Source organism: Odocoileus virginianus, unplaced genomic scaffold (assembly GCF_023699985.2).
Source record: "Odocoileus virginianus isolate 20LAN1187 ecotype Illinois unplaced genomic scaffold, Ovbor_1.2 Unplaced_Scaffold_13, whole genome shotgun sequence".
Classification (NCBI taxonomy): domain Eukaryota; kingdom Metazoa; phylum Chordata; class Mammalia; order Artiodactyla; family Cervidae; genus Odocoileus; species Odocoileus virginianus.
In genome coordinates, this window is record NW_027224275.1 from 1,970,738 (window position 1) to 1,988,107 (window position 17,370).

General features: G+C 44.0%; 1 protein-coding gene across 5 annotated transcripts in view; it reads right to left on the reverse strand.

Moving 5' to 3' along the window:
- MTM1 (myotubularin 1) overlaps nt 1–16,113 on the reverse strand; it is a 90,918-nt gene extending 74,805 nt beyond the window's left edge. For 3 of the 5 annotated variants that reach the window (XM_070462780.1, XM_020903133.2, XM_020903132.2), the window contains exon 1: nt 9,733–9,882. Coding sequence is in view for 2 of the 5 variants with exons in the window: in XM_020903133.2 (XP_020758792.1) it covers nt 9,733–9,758 (26 nt within the window). In the remaining 3 variants the exon portion in view is untranslated. Of the gene's footprint in view, nt 1–9,732; nt 9,883–16,050 lie in introns of those variants that run through there. The other 2 variants (XM_070462779.1, XM_070462777.1) reach the window with 1 other exon arrangement.
- Between the last annotated feature and the right edge of the window lie 1,257 nt (nt 16,114–17,370).

Sequence of the window (17,370 nt, forward strand, 5' to 3'; positions counted from 1 at the left end):
ATCCATATAATCTTGACAAAGCTCTGGACAGCTTTAAATCAGGTTACTCTCAAAGCATGCCTACTTCCATTAAAAAAAGAAAATGCTTGACTCCTAGCCCAGGGATCCCTACGTGGAGATCTTGCCTGTTTACCTTCTGACTCAAGGATATAGAAATACACTAGAGGTATCAGAATAGGTCCAACTATAGTTATTCCAAAAGAGTACCCCCAACAATTGTAAGTGGCTTACTGTCCAAATAGACACCTGCAATACATGTGTTAGAGTCTCTCAATTTGTCTCAGGACTCAAGGGACATTGTTTACATGACTCTTCTTTGGAAATTACAAAATGTTAAATCATATTTCATTTAGAAACTCACTCTTTGTGTCATTTTGATATTTACTATTCATTTTAAAGATCACAATACTTCCACTTCTTTAAATGTTTCAAAGACCTTTTGGCTAAAAAAAAAATACATAATTCAGAATCAGTGAAGAATGCATTTTGAATCATTTTTCCAGTGGTTAGTGATAGATCTGTGCTGATCCATTCAGCCTACTTCTTGGTCCCCTCATGACAAATGGCACATCTTCAAGACAGCTGACTGGCTCCAGTGGCATGTGCAGTGGCCATGGAACAGAGTAACTTTAGAAACACTTCATAACTTGAAATTGGTATGCTGAAGCAACTATTAGGAAAGCCAATTACCATCAGGTTAACTTTTTTTTTAACATAAAAAGGCAACCTAGTAAAACATACATACATTTACACAGATCATTAAATTCACCAATGGATTTTGTAACCACCAAATACCTGCCAGTAAACAAAGTTTTAAAATAGGAACAAGATCAAGTTCCCCATCCACCTGCCAATTCCCAAACTCATGCAGGAACCCAGCTGATCCATCTGCTCCATGACAGAACTGTATTTGGTTGAACTATTTTCCCCTGGGAGAAACTATTCCCCAAAAGTATATTTTCAATTTATAATTGAAAAGGACCTTCTTATGCAAAAGTTAAAATGGCAATTGTTGAAGGTAAAACCCATATGAAGAGCCACAGCTATATCAGTGATGAAGGTTCCAGTTCAGAACACTGAACTTCCCACGGACCTTCCCAGACAGGGCATCACTGACAAAGAATCCAACAGGAATTAGCACTAGAGGGGAAGGATCAGAGAGAAACTGAAGAGCAGATGTGCAATTTCTAGAAAAACAAAGGAGAGAAGGTTGGAGATGACAACCTGCCATTCGGCTCAATTCCTTTCAAGCATGTTCACTGGGAGGAGAAGTAAGACCCTGTGTTAGCAGGGTCTTTAGGTATCTGCTTCATGACAGAGGATGGGTCTGCCCATGTACACATGTACACCCACAACACACACATGCTTCATTTCTCTGTATACTGCATAAATTCCTAACATTTCACTTCTTGTACTGTACTGTAATTACCTATTTGATGACATTTTGCATCTCTCTGGTAAATCAGAGCTTCAAAATATGTGGAAAAGGTGGATAATGGATGAAAATGGAGGCAATGCTACCATTTGAGATGAAATGAAATCACAGGGTTTTCAACACTCTAATTCAGGCAGCAAGGGGGGAAAAGACAAAATAATGGATGGGTGTCTGGGGCTGCTGAAACAAAGAACCACAAACTGGATGCTTAAAACAGAAATTTCTTCCTGCACAGTTCTGGAGGCTACAAGTCTGAAATCAGGACATTGGCAGGAGAATGCCCCCCACCCCACCTCACCCCTGGAAGGCTCTAGGGCAGAGAGGAACTTTCTTTGTCCCCTCTAACTTCTGCTGGTTGCTGGAGAATTGTTTTATGTAATCAAGATTGCCGGGAAAAATATCAACAACCTCAGATATACAGATGATACCACTCTAATGGTAGAAAGCAAAGAGGAACTAAAGAGCTTCTTGATGAGGGTGAAAGAAGACAGTGAAAAAGCTGGCTTAAAACTCAACATTCAAAAAACTAAGATCATGGCATCTGGTTCCATCACTTCATGGCAAATAGATGGGGAAACAATGGAAACAGTGACAGATTTTATTTTCTTGGGCTCCAAAATCACTGTGGATGGTGACTGCAACCATGAAATTAAAAGATGCTTGCTCCTTGGAAGGAAAGCTATGACAAACCTAGACAGTGTATTAAAAAGCAGAGATATCACTTTGCCAACAAAGGTCTGTATAGTCAAAGCTATGGTTTTTCCAGTAGTCATGTACAGATGTGAGAGTTGGACCATAAAGAAGGCTGAGCACTGAAGAATTGATGCTTTTGAACTGTGGTGCTGGAGAAGACTCTTGAGAGTCCCTTGGACTGCAAGGAGATCAAACCAGTCAATCCTAAAGGAAATCAACCCTGAATATTCATTGGAAGGACTGATGCTAAAACTGAAGCTCCAATACTTTGGCCACTTGATGCGAAGAGCTGACTCATTGGAAAGACCTTGATGCTGGGAAAGATTGAGGGCAGGAGGAGAAGGGGGTGACAGAGGATGAGATGGTTGGATGGCATCACTGACTCAACAGACATGAGTTTGAGCAAACTCCAGGAGATAGTGAAGGACAGGAAAGCCTGGTGTGTTGCAGTCCATGGGGTCACAAAGAGTTGGACAAGACTGAGCAACTGAATGACAACACCAGAAACAACTCCAGAGCGTGGTGAGAAATTCTAAAAAAAATAGAGGTAAGCCTTCAAGGAGCTAGCAAGTGAGGTGGGAAGATGAATAAGTATAAGACAAGTTAAACAGCAATAAAGACAATGAATAGGTCTAAGTTAAATACACAAAGCAAACTGCTTTCCATTTACTGATTATCTGCTATGTGCCAGGCACTGTTCTAAGCACAGATGAACTCCTTCAATACTGCCAACAACCTCATAAGCCAACTACTAATATTCCTTCATATGAAAACACCCAACCCTGAGAAACAGGAAGGTTAAATGTGTCCACTAAAAACGTTTGCAGTTGGAAATCAAACCCAGGCAGCCTGGTCCTTGTCACCACTATACCCACTAACAGATGTCTGTTGCTCTAAATTCTCTAATTGATGATCAAATTAAAAAATGAAAATGTTATGCCTCCTGCTTACACAGCTGAATAAAATTTTTTTTGGAATTCCATTTCTATGTAATAAAAATTGATGGTCACAAAAAAGAACATTAGCCTTCATTTTAAGCATGATTAACCAAACAGTGACTCCCCCACCACCCCCCCCCACAAATCCATGTCTGTGAGACCCTGAGGCAGTATATTCCCTCTTGTTTAACTGCAGTAGTACTCTGTATCATGAAAGAGTCTTTTCAAAGTATATTTAAAAAGAAGGATAAAGTTTAATGAGGGTTCAAAACGTCTATTAGAGCACATGTAGCTAGATGAGTTATTCTACAAAGTTGTCCCTTTGGATGGTATGCACTTATTCCAGCAACACAGTCACTATGAAAAATATTCTTCCAATTCTTTCGAAATTGCTTTTTGAGCTTAAAGCTACATAAGACACCATCTCATGAATTTTTACCATATCTCAATTTTTAAACAAAAAACAATGCTTCCCACAGCATGAGTGCCCATTCTCTTTAATAGAGGAGGCACAAAAATGATTTTATCCTGAAGCCAAATGCCAAGTCCCTACTCACAGGATATTTTGTAAAAGTTGTCATGGGCTTTGAAGGCAATTCCAAAGAACAGTTCCAAAAATGGGTTGGATAATTTTGATTTGGAGCTACCTGTCCCTTCTCTACAAGGGCTAGAAGAAAAAGCAGCAAGTGGGGTTTTCCAATGTTGCCTGCTGCTGCTGCTGCTAAGTCGCTTCAGTCATGTCCAACTCTGTGCGATCCCATAGACGGCAGCCCACCAGGCTCCCCCATCCCTGGGATTCTCCAGGCAAGAGCACTGGAGTGGGTTGCCATTTCCTTCTCCAATGCATGAAAGTGGAAAGTGAAAGTGAAGGGCTCAGTCGTGTCCGACTCTTAGCGACCCCATGGACTGCAGCTTACCAGGCTCCTCCGTCCATGGCAGTTTCCAGGCGAGAGTACTGGAGTCGGGTGCCATTGCCTTCTCTGTCCAGTGTTGCCTAGGGTCTCCCAATTGTTAAAAATGCTGGGCTTCATACTCCTTAATTAGTCCTAATTTATCAATACAAGGGCAGGTTGACCTTGAAAGTTAACAGAGCTCAGCAGCAGGACTAGTAGCCTGGGCAACAGGCCCTTTGCCATAGTAGTTGAAGGAGTGTCTAAAGGGAATCTACAAAGACTGGCTTCATTAAAAAGCCTTGGAATTTCAGAAAGAGAGACCTGTGGTCGTATATTATCATATGTGAAACAGATCACCAGTCCAGATTCAATGCATGAGACAGGGTGCTCAGGGCTGGTGCACTGGGATGACCCAGAGGGATGGGATGAGGAGGGAGGTGGAAGGGGGTTCAGGATGGGGAACACATGTACACCCATGGCTGATTCATGTCAATGTATGGCAAAACCACTACAATACTGTAATTAGCCTCCAATTAAAATAAATAAATTAAAAAAAGAGAGAGAGACCTGCAGTGACTCAGAGCATGGACAATGGTATCTTCCTACTAGGGGCAGTTACCTATTATTCCAGCCACAAATACAAATGACTATCCATCCCTGCTCTACACACACACACACACACACACACACACACACACTCATCAAGAACTTGGCACTATTAGCAGGTAGGAAGCGTTGATAGATATAGAAGAAATAATCTAAGAAAAAAGGCAGAAATAAGGCAAGGAGATGAAGAGGAACCAAAAGCAGTGTCAAGAGAATGGTAAAGAAAGAAGATAAAGAAATCCCAGTACCCTAAAAATGACACGTATGAATCTGACACAGAATTGCCATGGCTTTTGAAGGAGCAATACAGTCGGCCCTACATACCTGTGGATGCATAACCCACAGATGTGGAGAGCTGATTATGTGACTTGAGCATCCACGGATTCTGACATTCACAACGGGTCCTGCAAACAAACCCCTGTGAATACTGAGGAATGATTGCATATGCTGCTGTATAGGAGAAAAAAAAAGAATTCCCAAGCTCCTGTTGGAAATTCTACTATCAACACAAGGAGAAAAAGTTGGGTACTGGTGGTTGATAAAAGTATGAATGTGATGATATGTAGTCAACAGGGCTATTCTTGAGGTATACTATCTTCCTGAAGATTATATCTGAGACATAGCTTCTACAAACATAATTCAACATCTAATAATGATTTTAAAAAAACCTCAGCAAACTAGGAATAGATAAGATAACCGATGGAAAATCTATAACTAACTCTACTTAATGGTGAAAGATGCAATGTTTTCCCACTAAGTGTGGGAATAAGGCAAGGTTAGTTGCTCTTATTGCTTGCATTCAATATATTTTAGAGATCCTAGCAACTTTAATAAGAAAAGAGAAAGAAATAAAAGATATAAAACACTAGAAGGAAGAATTGAAATTACATTTGCAGACAACATGATCATTCATATAAAAAAATCCTAAGAACACTACAGAAAAACTACTAGAACTAGTAAATTTACTAGTAAGTAAAGTAAGTCTGCATGATATACATTATCAACATTAAAATTATATTTGTATCAATGAAAAGTGGCAGTGTTAGTCACTCAGTCATGTCCAACTCTTTGTGACTCCATGGACTGTAGCCCACCAGGCTCCTCTGTCCATGGAATTCTCCAGGCAAGAATACTGGAGTGAGTAGCCATTCTCTTCTCCAGGGATCTTCCCAATCCAGGGATTGAACCCAGGTCTCCGCACTGCAGACAGACTCTTTTTCATCTGAGCCACCAAGGAAGCCCCATTTATATCATTAGCAATGAACAAATGAACACTGAAGTATAAAAATATCATCTGCATAAATAAAAATGAAATATTTAGGGATATATTTAACAAAATGTACACGAGATCCAGACACTGAAAACTATAAAGCACTGCTGAGAGAAATTAAAGGCCTAAATACATGGACAAACATATCATGCTCACAGATGGGAAGACTCAATATTGTTATGTCATCAATACTGATCCATAGATACAACACAATCTCTATCAGTTCCCAATAGGCTTTGTCATAGGAACCGACAAGATGATTCTGAAATTTATATGAAAAAGCAAAGGACCAAAAATGGCTAAAATAATCTTGAGGGATGGGAAATAAAAAAGAACAAAGTTGGAGTACTTCCACTACCCAATTTCCAGACTTGCAATACTTCAGTAATCAAGACTGTGTAGTTCTGGCCTAATATTAGACATAGAGATCAACAGAACAAAATAGGGTCCAGAATTAGGTCCATCTTTTGGAGGTCTTAGGAATGGTCAATGGTCTAGTCTTTTACACAAATGATGCTGGAACAATTTGACATTCATATGGAAATAAGCAAATCTTGACCCTTACTTGACACAACATACAAAATTAACTTGAAATGAAGCACATAAGTATTAGTTTTATACTGTTGCATACAACCTTAGTAGCTGTAAACAACACGTTAATTTTCTCACAGTTTGTATGGGTGGTGGGTCAGAAGTTCAGGCATGTCTTAACTTCATCCTTTGCTCAAAGTCTCGGAAGGCTGCATACTCAAGGGAAGCAATTACACAGGGTATAAACATGGCGGGGCAGCAATCAGGGGACCACCTTTGGGTCAACCTACCAAAACAGGTCTAAACAAAGAGCTAAAACCGCAAAAGTCTAGAGGGAGACACAGGGGGAAATCTTTGTGAACTTACGTTAGGCAAAAGTTTTTTAGAGAACACAAAAAGCATAAACCATAAAAGAAAAAACCCAAAAACTGGACTTCATCAAAATTAAAAATCTTTGCTCTTTCAAAGGCACAGCTAAGAAAATGGAACAGTAAACCACAGTCCAGGAGAAAATACTTGCAAATTACCTAACTAAGGCCTTGTATCCAAAATACATAAAGAACTAACGGACAATCCAGTAAGAAACAGGCAAAAGACCTGAGCAAACACTTCATCAAAGAAGATATACAAATGGTCAAAAAGCACATGAAGACATATTCACCATCATTAGTCATTAGGAATATGCAAAATAAAACCTCAATGAGCTACTATGACAAACCCACTGGAATGGCTGCAATTTAACAGGAAAGACAATAACAAATGTTAGTGAAAATGTGATCCAAGCAGAACTCTCATACTTGACTCTGCCACTGGGATGGGAATGCAAAATGGCGCAGACACTTTGGAGAACAGGGTGACAGTTACCTGTAAAGTACAAGAAAGCACCCTAAGCATATGGCCCAGTAATGCCACATTTAAGTGTTTGCACAAGACAAATGAAAACATGAATCCACCCAAAGACTTGTAAGAAAATGCTCAAGGCAGTTTTACATTCATAATTGCCAAAAATACTGAATTAACTCACACGTTCATGAACTAGTGAACAGACATATTGTTATAGCCATACTATGGAACAGTACTTGGCAAAAGAAAGTCACAACTGCTGATACATGATGAATGACAAAACATGGATGAATATTAAAAGCTTTACACTAAATGAAGAAGCCAACCACACAGTGCGATCTATCCAAACCCACCCTCGACACACTTATAAGAACTACGAGTGTTCAGACCACGTTCTCTGACCATCATGCAGCTAACTTAGAAATCACTGTTGATCTGTTTCACCCTAGATATACATGTTTCGATGCTGTTCTCTTGAAACATCCCGCCCTCGCCTTCTCCCACAGAGTCCACAAGTCTGTTCTATACATCTGAGTCTCTTTTTCTTTTTTTGCATATAAGGTTATCGTTACCATCTTGAGACAAGTGCTCAGGCCTGGTGCACTGGGAAGACCCAGAGGGATGGGGTGGAGAGGGAGGTGGGAGGGGGGACCGGGATGGGGAATACATGTAAATCCATGGCTAATTCATTTCAATGTATGACAAAAACCACTGCAATGTTGTAAAGTAATTAGCCTCCAACAAATAAAAATAAATGGAAGAAAAAAAAAAAAGAAATCACTGTTAAACATTTACCTAGAAAACGTATTTGTAAATCTAAACACAAACTTCTAAACAACTCACAGGTGAGTGAAATAATCACAATGGAAATCAGAATACATTCGAACTAAATAATAGTAAAAAGACTATGTTTTGAAACACCCAAGCAGCAAAATAAATCCAAAGAAAGAAGAAAGGAGAAAATGTAGAAGAGAGAGATTTCCAGCGTATGTTTTAAGTGAAGAAAGCAAGAGCCTGAAGAGTGCATGTCGTATGCTTTTTTGGTGTAAGAAAAGGGAGGAAATGCAATGAGTGTGTGTCTGTGTGTATGTATACGCATGCACACCAGATAAAAGAATGAACTGGAAACTAATAACATTGATTAGAGTGGCTAGGAGAAACGGCATGCCTGGCAGGAGATATGAGTGAAAGGAAAGCTTTTCAGAATATACCTTGATATTAATTTGACTTTCAGATTATGCAGTTTCATTAACATTAATCAGAACGAAGCTTGAGAATATAATTATGCTCATTCTTTTCTACACAGTGACAAACCTCATACTGCATAACCACAACCGACAAACCTTTGGTAAGACTCATCAAGAGGAAAAAGAGAAGGCACAAGTAAACAAAATGAAGATTTAAGAATGAAAAGACAGATGTAACTACAGACATGGTAGCTAGTAAGTGGTAGTTTGAAGCATTTCCACACCAAAGCACCAGGCACGGCTGGCTCTGGGGCAAGTTCTACTAAATATTCAAGGAACAAACAACTCCAATTTTATACAGTTTTCCAGAGACCAGAAAAAGGGAATGCTCTCATTCACTTTATAAGGCTAGCAAAAAGGTACTAAACTAGGCAAAGACAGTAAGTAAAGCAAAATTAAAGCACAATCTCACTCACAAATACAGATGTAAAAATTCTGAAGAAAACATTACCAAACTAATCCAGCAGTAAGAAATAACGTCTATGCCAGCCATGCAAACCTGGTTAATGCTACCAAGTTATATGAGAAAAATCCCTTAAGATAGCCCATCACATCAACCGGTTTAAAGGGTCGGGGACAAATCTCCATAATGGCAGAGATGGGGGTTGATAAAACTCAACATCCATTTAGACCAAACACCCCCACCCCCGAATAAAAGGGCACTAGAAATGTGCCTATGCAAACCCTAAAGTCAACATAACACTTTGTGGTGAAATTCAGAAAACATCGCGCCTTCTCCTGGGCCCCACCTCAAACCTATTGAATCAGAATCTCCAGGTTAGCTGCCAGGGAACGTGGAGTTTGGGAACCACCCTCCAGTGATTCTGGAGCACAGGCTCCTCAAAGTCCCAGTGCGGCTGCCAGCATCCTTGTCACCTGCCTGCAAGAGGAAGCTTGTTCCTGTCCCCTGGAGTCAGAATCTGCACTTCAGCCCCAAGGCTGCTGGTTTTCGGCGCTAGAGAAGCTGGGGAGAGCTGCTCTGGAGCTGGGTGGCCCGCCAGAATCTCCCAGAACACTTTTTCAAAATGAGGAGGTCTGATCTCTACCACCCCTCGCCGCCACCCCCATCAAATAAATCTGAATGTCTGGGTGGGGCCAGGGCATCAGGTCCTTAAGGCTCCCCAGGTGATTCTAATGAGCAGCCAGGGGGACAAACCATGGGGTGGCAGGCCCACAGCAAAAGGAAGCATCCATCTGGGGGCTCCGCTGAGCCAGAGGAGAGGCGTCCCTTGAGTCCTTTGAAGATGCCCCCAAGAAAGAAGCTTGCATTCCTCACCTCTGCCGACCAGGACTTCTCAGCATAGCTTGCCAAGCTGAGGCCCAGAGAGGAAGTCTCGGTAGATGTTGTGAGGATCCAAATGAGATGTACAGAAGGACACAACAGGCAGAGGGCTCCGCACTGAGTACAGCGACCGTCCAAGCAACTTACTGCCCAGGCGGCGGAGGCTCCAACTGCTCTTCCGGCCTCGACAGCAAATCTGATGACATCATCAGCAAATCAAGGCCAAAATGTATCTCTCAAAGCTGCGCTGTGCAAAGCTGGAGCCACTGGCAAGCGGAGCTTGAAACATGGCTAGTCCAAACTGAAGCCTGCTGCAGATGTAAAATACATGCTGGATTTCGACAACTTCATGCAAATAAGACGAGAGGAGCATCTCACTGTCCTAGTGATTACATGTTGAAATAATATTTTGGACATATTGGGCTGAATAACATACATTATAAAATTGACTTCATCTGTCTTTTTTTGATGTGGCTACTAGGAAGACGGATGACACATGTGGCTTGAGTTATTTTTCAAATGAACAGCGTGGTCGGTCCCAAAGGATCAGGAAGTAAGCGGGGATGTGAACTGTTACTCAGATCACACTTCTCGAAATGTAATTTACATACAGATCAGCTGGGGGTCTTCTTCACCTGCAGATTCTGGTTGTGCAAGTCTGCGGGGGCCTAAGAGTTTGCTTGTCTCCTAAGTTCCCAGGGACAGGGGCATCAGAACAATTTTATCAACAAGGAAAAACTGTTTTGTGGAGCAGACCTGATGGGAGGCTCTGGAGAAAGGATCGCATCACTTCAGAGTTGATAATAGCAAAGAAAGGAAATGGCCAGCAGGGCCAGACTCAGCCTCAACTTGAAAAAGTCAGTTGTTAGGCCTCACAGCAAGGGCTGCAGAGAGGTGAGGGCCAGCTCCGACTGCCCGCCATCTGGGGCTCCTACTCGCTCCGACAGACCCAGCAGCACTGCCTCGTGCGAGGCAGCTCAGGACCAGGAAGCTCAAAATGGGACTCCGACTGGGGGCTCTTCTGTCCTTCCGGCCACAACAAGGACCGCGCCCTCCTGGGTGCTCTGAAACCGAGTGCAAATCTTTCTTCTTTCCTTTCGTGGGGATGCATGGATGGTACTGACCCATCTCGGCCAGGGGCACTGCTGCACAGCAGGCATTTCCTCTTCCAGTCAAACAGCTCGGCTGATTCCAGGCCCACTGGAGTGAACCCTGACAGCTCTGTCCCCACCTAAGTCACCCCAGGGCCACAAAGGAACTTGAGGGTCATACAAGGGCATTTCAAGCCTCACCACCTGATGCTCAGAGTCCCCTTTATGACCCACCCCACCCCCTGAAGGTGAAAGCAGGACAGCCCAGGGGGTTAGCCCATTGCGCTGGGAGAGGCTCTGGGAAGCACACAGTGGCCTCCTTCTCACAAAACACCCAAGGACAAGATAACAACATGTAACAGTTATCACAAGCTGAAGAAAGGCATCCTGTGCAGCCAAGGTCTGAAGGCAGGGCAGGAGGGCTGAATGAGTTACTTTTATTTTTACTTTCAATTATTACCCTTCAACTTCCCTTACTCCTTCCTACCCGCCCCCACCCCCCAACACATCAACGAGCAAAGCAAAAAAACGAACCTAAACTTAAACTTCCAGTGACAATAGTCCCCAAAGAAATGGGTGGGCAAACAACCCATGGGATCTCTCCCCCAACAGGACTCAGAGCTTTCTTATTCACTGGCTAATTGATCACAGAAAGAAAGACTAAGCAGGAGCTCCCTTTCATCTAGTACCAGGGAACAGGATCTTTAGACTAACAACATAATTTGTTGAAATGAACACACCCCAACAATTCTAAGCTATGCGCCCTTGTCCAGCTCAAGTCAAAGAACGTTCACTAAACATCTCCTGCGTGCATGGGGCATGTTAGGGTTCTCCTGCCCAGAAAACTGTCTCCAACCTCAGCTTATAGTCATCTCAAGATACTGAGAAACATTCAAAGAGCACTTGGCCCCCATCCTCTTGGAAGGGAAGGTGCGGTGGACCTGGAGAGCAATGAGTCCCTGGACTGCTTCCAACCTGAGCCCCAGGAGTGGAGGAACTCGGCAGGGCATAAAGCTGCATTGAGAAGCTGAGGTAAGGTGTTGATTTGAAAAATGAAAGTCTTCCATTCTGAGACAGAAGAGGCAGGCAATATTCCCTGGTGCAGAGATGACCTCACTATTGCCCTGGGATTGCTGGTGACACAGCCCTATCATTTTAGGAATCAACAAAATGGAAACTCACAGTGTACCAGTGGCTTCAGGTCCATCTGAGAGAGTCAACAAAACATGTGCATGTTTCAGTGCTGACAGAAGTGGGCTTGGGCAAAGACATCACACCCCCAGCGAGGATGCGCCAAGTACCAGAAGGATGCTGCCCTCTCACACCAGTTCTCCAAATAGTGATGGCTTACATAACACATGGATGCCATAATAATAATAATGCCCTACAGTCAGCAAAGAATGCTGATGCACACTGGCTCCCCTGAAGAGCTCTGGGATCTCGGTGGTGCAGGCTGCCTTAGCTCTATCTTACAAAGATGAGCCATCAGCAGCGAGGAGAAAAGACTTGTCCAGTACCACAGGGCTAAGAAGGGGCTTTCTGCCATCTCCCACAGACACAAGGCTCCTTTACTCTTCCTTGCTCCTTGGGTAGAAATAGAAAGCACTAGTGCATGATGCCAATTTCTAAAGAGATGCCTGCCACATTCTTAAAAAGAAAAGGATGCCACCCTCCTGGTGGTCCTGTGGATAAATCCATTGTAAACATTTAATATGAGGAACCATCCTCTGACTACAGGATGGCAACTGGATCTCATCTGACTAATGCCAACTGGGTCTCCTGGTCCTCTCTGGCTTTCAAAGCAGAAGAGTGGAAAGAAAATCTCTCTTATTCTATTCTTGTCTATAGCAACAAACAAAATACGGGCTCAAGTAATTTCTGAGTCCAAATAGTAAACAGAACTTAGGTGGGCAAGAACTGTGTATGCTGCTGACAATGTCACCTGAAACTCAATGCTGGGGTCAACAATGAAATGCAGAAAAATGTCTAGGAAATCATGTTCATCGGATTTCCAAACATTTAATGAGACATGGCTAATATTTTTCTTCTTTAAAAGAAAGGAGTCCCACGTAGCTCAAGCCAGTAACAGTTAACATTTCTTGAGTGCCTACTATGTGTAAGATGCTATTATTAAGCATCTCATATACCTTATCCTGCAGGCCTGCCAACAACCCTGGGAGGAAGGGACTACTGTTACTATCTTCATTTTACAGATAAGGAAGCTGAGGCAGAGAGATAAGGAGCTCATCCGAAGTTACAAAGCCAATGGTACAGCCAGGACCCAAATCCTGAGTCAACACCTTAAAGGCAAACAACAGGGGCTGTCCCCTATCTGCCAAAAAGGAATAATGAACCAAGAAACTAGAAAATAAAGAAAGCAGAACTTCAAAGAGGTCAGAAACAGGGAAGGGCAATTACTAGCAAGTAATGAAAACAACCTCTTATTCTTTTATAAAGTTGAAAAAACTTTAGAAATAATGAGAAACTCTGGCCTTTTGAAATCCTTGGCCACCACTTCAGATTGTTGCAGAAGCCTTGAAGAGGCTCCGCTTTCTCCTTATTTTGCAGTCCTCAATAAGAGCGAGAACCCCATGTTCTTTCAGTGGTTTTTAAAGTAACTACATTTTGTTAATCCTTTCATTTAGGAACAAAGAATATTGGCATATTTTTTGGTAACTTTAATGATTTTTTGGAACCTGTAAAAATGAAAACATTTACTTTGACGCCACTGAACATACAGAAAAGGAAAGAACTGAGAGGGTACTAAGCAGATGAACTTTGTTAAGTTACCATTTTATTGGCACTCTTCTGAGGAAGTTGGGTGCCTCTTGACTCTAGAGCTAATTTCAAAATGAACTAGTTTCTTTACTAAGCACAACACAAGGATTGAGGTTTCCTTCCCAAGGTAGGTTCCCAGTACAAACCAGCATGCAGGAAGAGATAGCTGTGTCAGGTAGCTCCCAACCAGCAGACACTGGCATAGGGTTAACAACCAACCCTTAGCTCAGTCAGCAGGGCCTTTCGTAGCAGGAGTGAGGCAGCTACTGAGACAATGAGGGATTAGAAGCTCACTCCCTGGGTGTTTGAAACCACTTACTATTTGCATGGGGTGGGGCAGAGGGAATGCAAGTAAAAATGAGGCTGTGATAAACTTACCATCCGAGAGGCAATCACTGGAGAAATGATGACCCCCCCCCCAAAGGATCTCCTGGATTCAGACAGATTTACTTTTGGATATGGTGATTTGCTTTAATGGAGCAGCAGCTGACCATCTAACACTAGCGATGCTAAGTAATACCCAACCCCCTCACAAGCATGCTGGTCTGCTAGATGGTCATCTCAGAGTTTCAGAGCTCTGTTCTTCCTCACAGTGCTCATCTCCGGTGGAAAATATATCATTGTTTATTTTTTTATGGTTGGCTTCCCCACACAGAAGCTCTGGAAGGCAGGGACCTCGTCAGTGGCTCTGTCTGTTATCTTCCTAGCACTCAGGACTCTACAGGCACTGCATGGGCATTCTGGGTTTAATGAATGAAACCAATGACAACTTGACAGTCAATACAACTTAGAACTTTAAGGTAAGGAGACCAATAGTTACTGAACTTACTAGACTCTAGTAAGTCATACTAGACTTGACCATGCATGCATGGTCAGCTAAGTCATCTCAGCCGTGTCCAACTCTTTGCAACCTCATGGACTCCTCTGTCCATGGAGTTCTCCAGGCAAGAATATTGGAGTGGGTTGCCATGCCCTCTTCCAGGGGATCTTCCTGACACAGGGATTGAACTTGCATCTCACGTCTCCTGCATTGGCAGCAGGTTCTATACCACTAGCACCACCTGGGAAGCCCCAGACTTGACCATATTAGACTCTAAAAGCCTCTTCGAATGCTCTCCTCTTTCAAGTACCTTGAGAGACTGTTACACACTGGCAGGACCTCTGGTTTGAACTTACTCCATGCTGTCGAATCTCTTGATGCTACGCTGGGTTTTGTGAAACAGTCAAAAAGTCATTCAAAGTCAAATCTAGTGAACAAGTGATCATGCCCAATATATACATATATATGTTGGGTGAAAGGAAAATGTGTCTATAAAAGAAGCTTTAAGAGTCTGGTAAACTGGTTTTGAAGGCAATTCAAAAAAATCGTCTGAACTACAACAAAGTCACTGGCTCAGTCTCCATAGACTCTAGAGTGGATACTTTACAAGGAACAAAACTGAGCTGTGATAAAAGACACCCAGGCTAGAGGGATGCTATGATGCCTCCAGAAACCTGACTTGTGATAAAAACTTTGCCATTAACTTTGCCACGTTAGTTAACCTCTCTGGGCTTTAGCTTCCCTATCCAGCAAACAAGTGAAGTATATATACTTAAAGGCCCTAGTTAATTCTAATATACCCTGATTCCATTCTTGTGCAGGTCTACTATGTCTGTTTAAAAACCAGTCCCAATCCATTTCGCTTCATACTTTGCATGCGTCTATAAAGCCCGTGATTTAGTTTTTGCAGCAAACTGATTTCATATTTGCTTAGGCAAAAACTAAAATTAGTTTTCACTTCCTGAGCGCAGCAAGACAGTTAAGGGAGGCCACTCGGCAAAAGGCGCTTGCAATCGTGCCTGTATATACTTCCGACTGCGTATCAGGGAACTAACCGTTTGCTCCTCAAATCTCCCGTCAACTGTTGCAAAAGCAGATAAACCTCCCGTGTGTGACACAGAAACACCAGTCGCGAGCGCCGATCAAGGCTTCGCGGACAGTGCCGGCCGGGGGATGAGGCAGGCAGGCATCCGCCCCGCCCGGAGGGTCAGGGCGAGGACCAGCCGCGGCGCGTCGCGGGGGAGGCAGGGCGGCTGCCCAGCCCGTTCACCGCCCCGGGACGGGGAAGCAAAGTCCGGGCAGCGGCCGTGACGCCCCCACTCCCCCACCCGCCCGATTCCTGCCCCGACCTTCGCCCGCTGCCGGCCGGGGACCTCGGGCAGGGAGAATGGGAGAAGCCGGAGGCACCTGCCTGCTGCTCCCCGGCCCCAGCCCTGGCTGGCCGGGACAGAGAAGACACTCGGGCTAACCGCCCCCCCCCCCCCCCGCCCACTCCTAAGGGTGCTTCAAGGCCCTGTGGGACCTGCCGGCCCCGGGAGTTACAACTTCGTCCTCCCTGCCCCACCACCACGGCTTCCCGCAGTACCCGGCTCCGAGCCAGGCCAGCCGCGAGCGCGCACCCACCTCGGGGTCCAGGCGCCACCGCCGTTGCCAGGCTGCTCGGCTCCCGGGCCCTGCTCCGCCCCCTCCAGGCCCCGCCCCCTGCGGCCTCCCCGCCCTTGGCCACCACCCGCCGCCCTCCTCCGCGGGCGGGTTGGTGGAGGTGTGTCACGTGCCAGGGGCGGGGCCGGTAGAGGGAGCCGGCTAAACCCGGGGAGCAGCTCCTGTTCGCCCAGGAGGCTGCTGGGAAACCCTCTTTGAGGGGCCCTGTGCGTAAAAGCTGCTGGGAGTTGTAGTTCTAAATACAGTACCGGGAATGGGCGGGACCAAGATGCTAGGGGCCACCCTGTTAAAAGAAATTGAACTAGACTCCGAGCGGAGGCTGTTGGGTAGTGTAGTCCCAGAATTCTTCTCTGCGTCTCGCTGTTTTTCCCCAGTAAAGGAGGAATTCAGAGGGAAAACTTCTCTAGATAAAACTTCAGCGGGCGTCGCTAAACTGAGCTTTTTGGGGACTCAGGGTTGGCTGTGTGAAGCTGAGATCCTATAAAGGAAAAAACATTTCACTGACTGTGGTGTCCTTCATGCCACGCCAGCACCTTTCCAAGAACTCTCTAGAGACATAGTGAAAGGAAACATTTCAGGACAAAGTTCCCTCTACTTTTTTGAGGTTCAGGACAGGCGATCATTAATTCAGTAAAAAGAAAGGAAAAGAAAAAAGATAACTTCAGGAAGAGAATTCAGTGTGTAACAAAAAAAATAGTAAAAGAGTGTTATTATTACTGCACTAGTCCTTGGGTTAAACTATAATTATACTAAGCAGCTCAGGTAAGTGACGGTAAATAGGATTACTTTAACACGAACTTTTTGCCTCTTTCTTACTACTCCAGCATCAAAAACATGATACCACTGTGTGTGCGTGTGTGTGTTTATAAATAAGCATATATCATTATATCAATATATATGCACACGCATATTAAGATTCAAGACTTCTCATCTGAATAACAAGGCCCTTCAAACTCGAACCCCACCTACTCATCAGCCACTTTTCCCAGTGTGTCCCTTCCCTCTCCACTCCAACTTCTGGTCTAATCACAGCCAACTTCTTTCTCTTCTCTGAATGCACCGCTGTTCTTTCCTCCCTCCAGCCCCTTCCACTTGTCTTTCCTTTCTCCTGGATTGGCCATACTCCTAGAAAGGCAGCAGAATAGCACTTGCTCCAAGACAGGCAGAATTAGAAGCTCCTCCCAGGGCCCTTCTCATAGCACTGATGTTACCATTTGCTTACCAGTCTGTCCGGTCAACTCCCCTCCCCGGTCAACTCCCCTCCCCAGACGGTGAACTTCT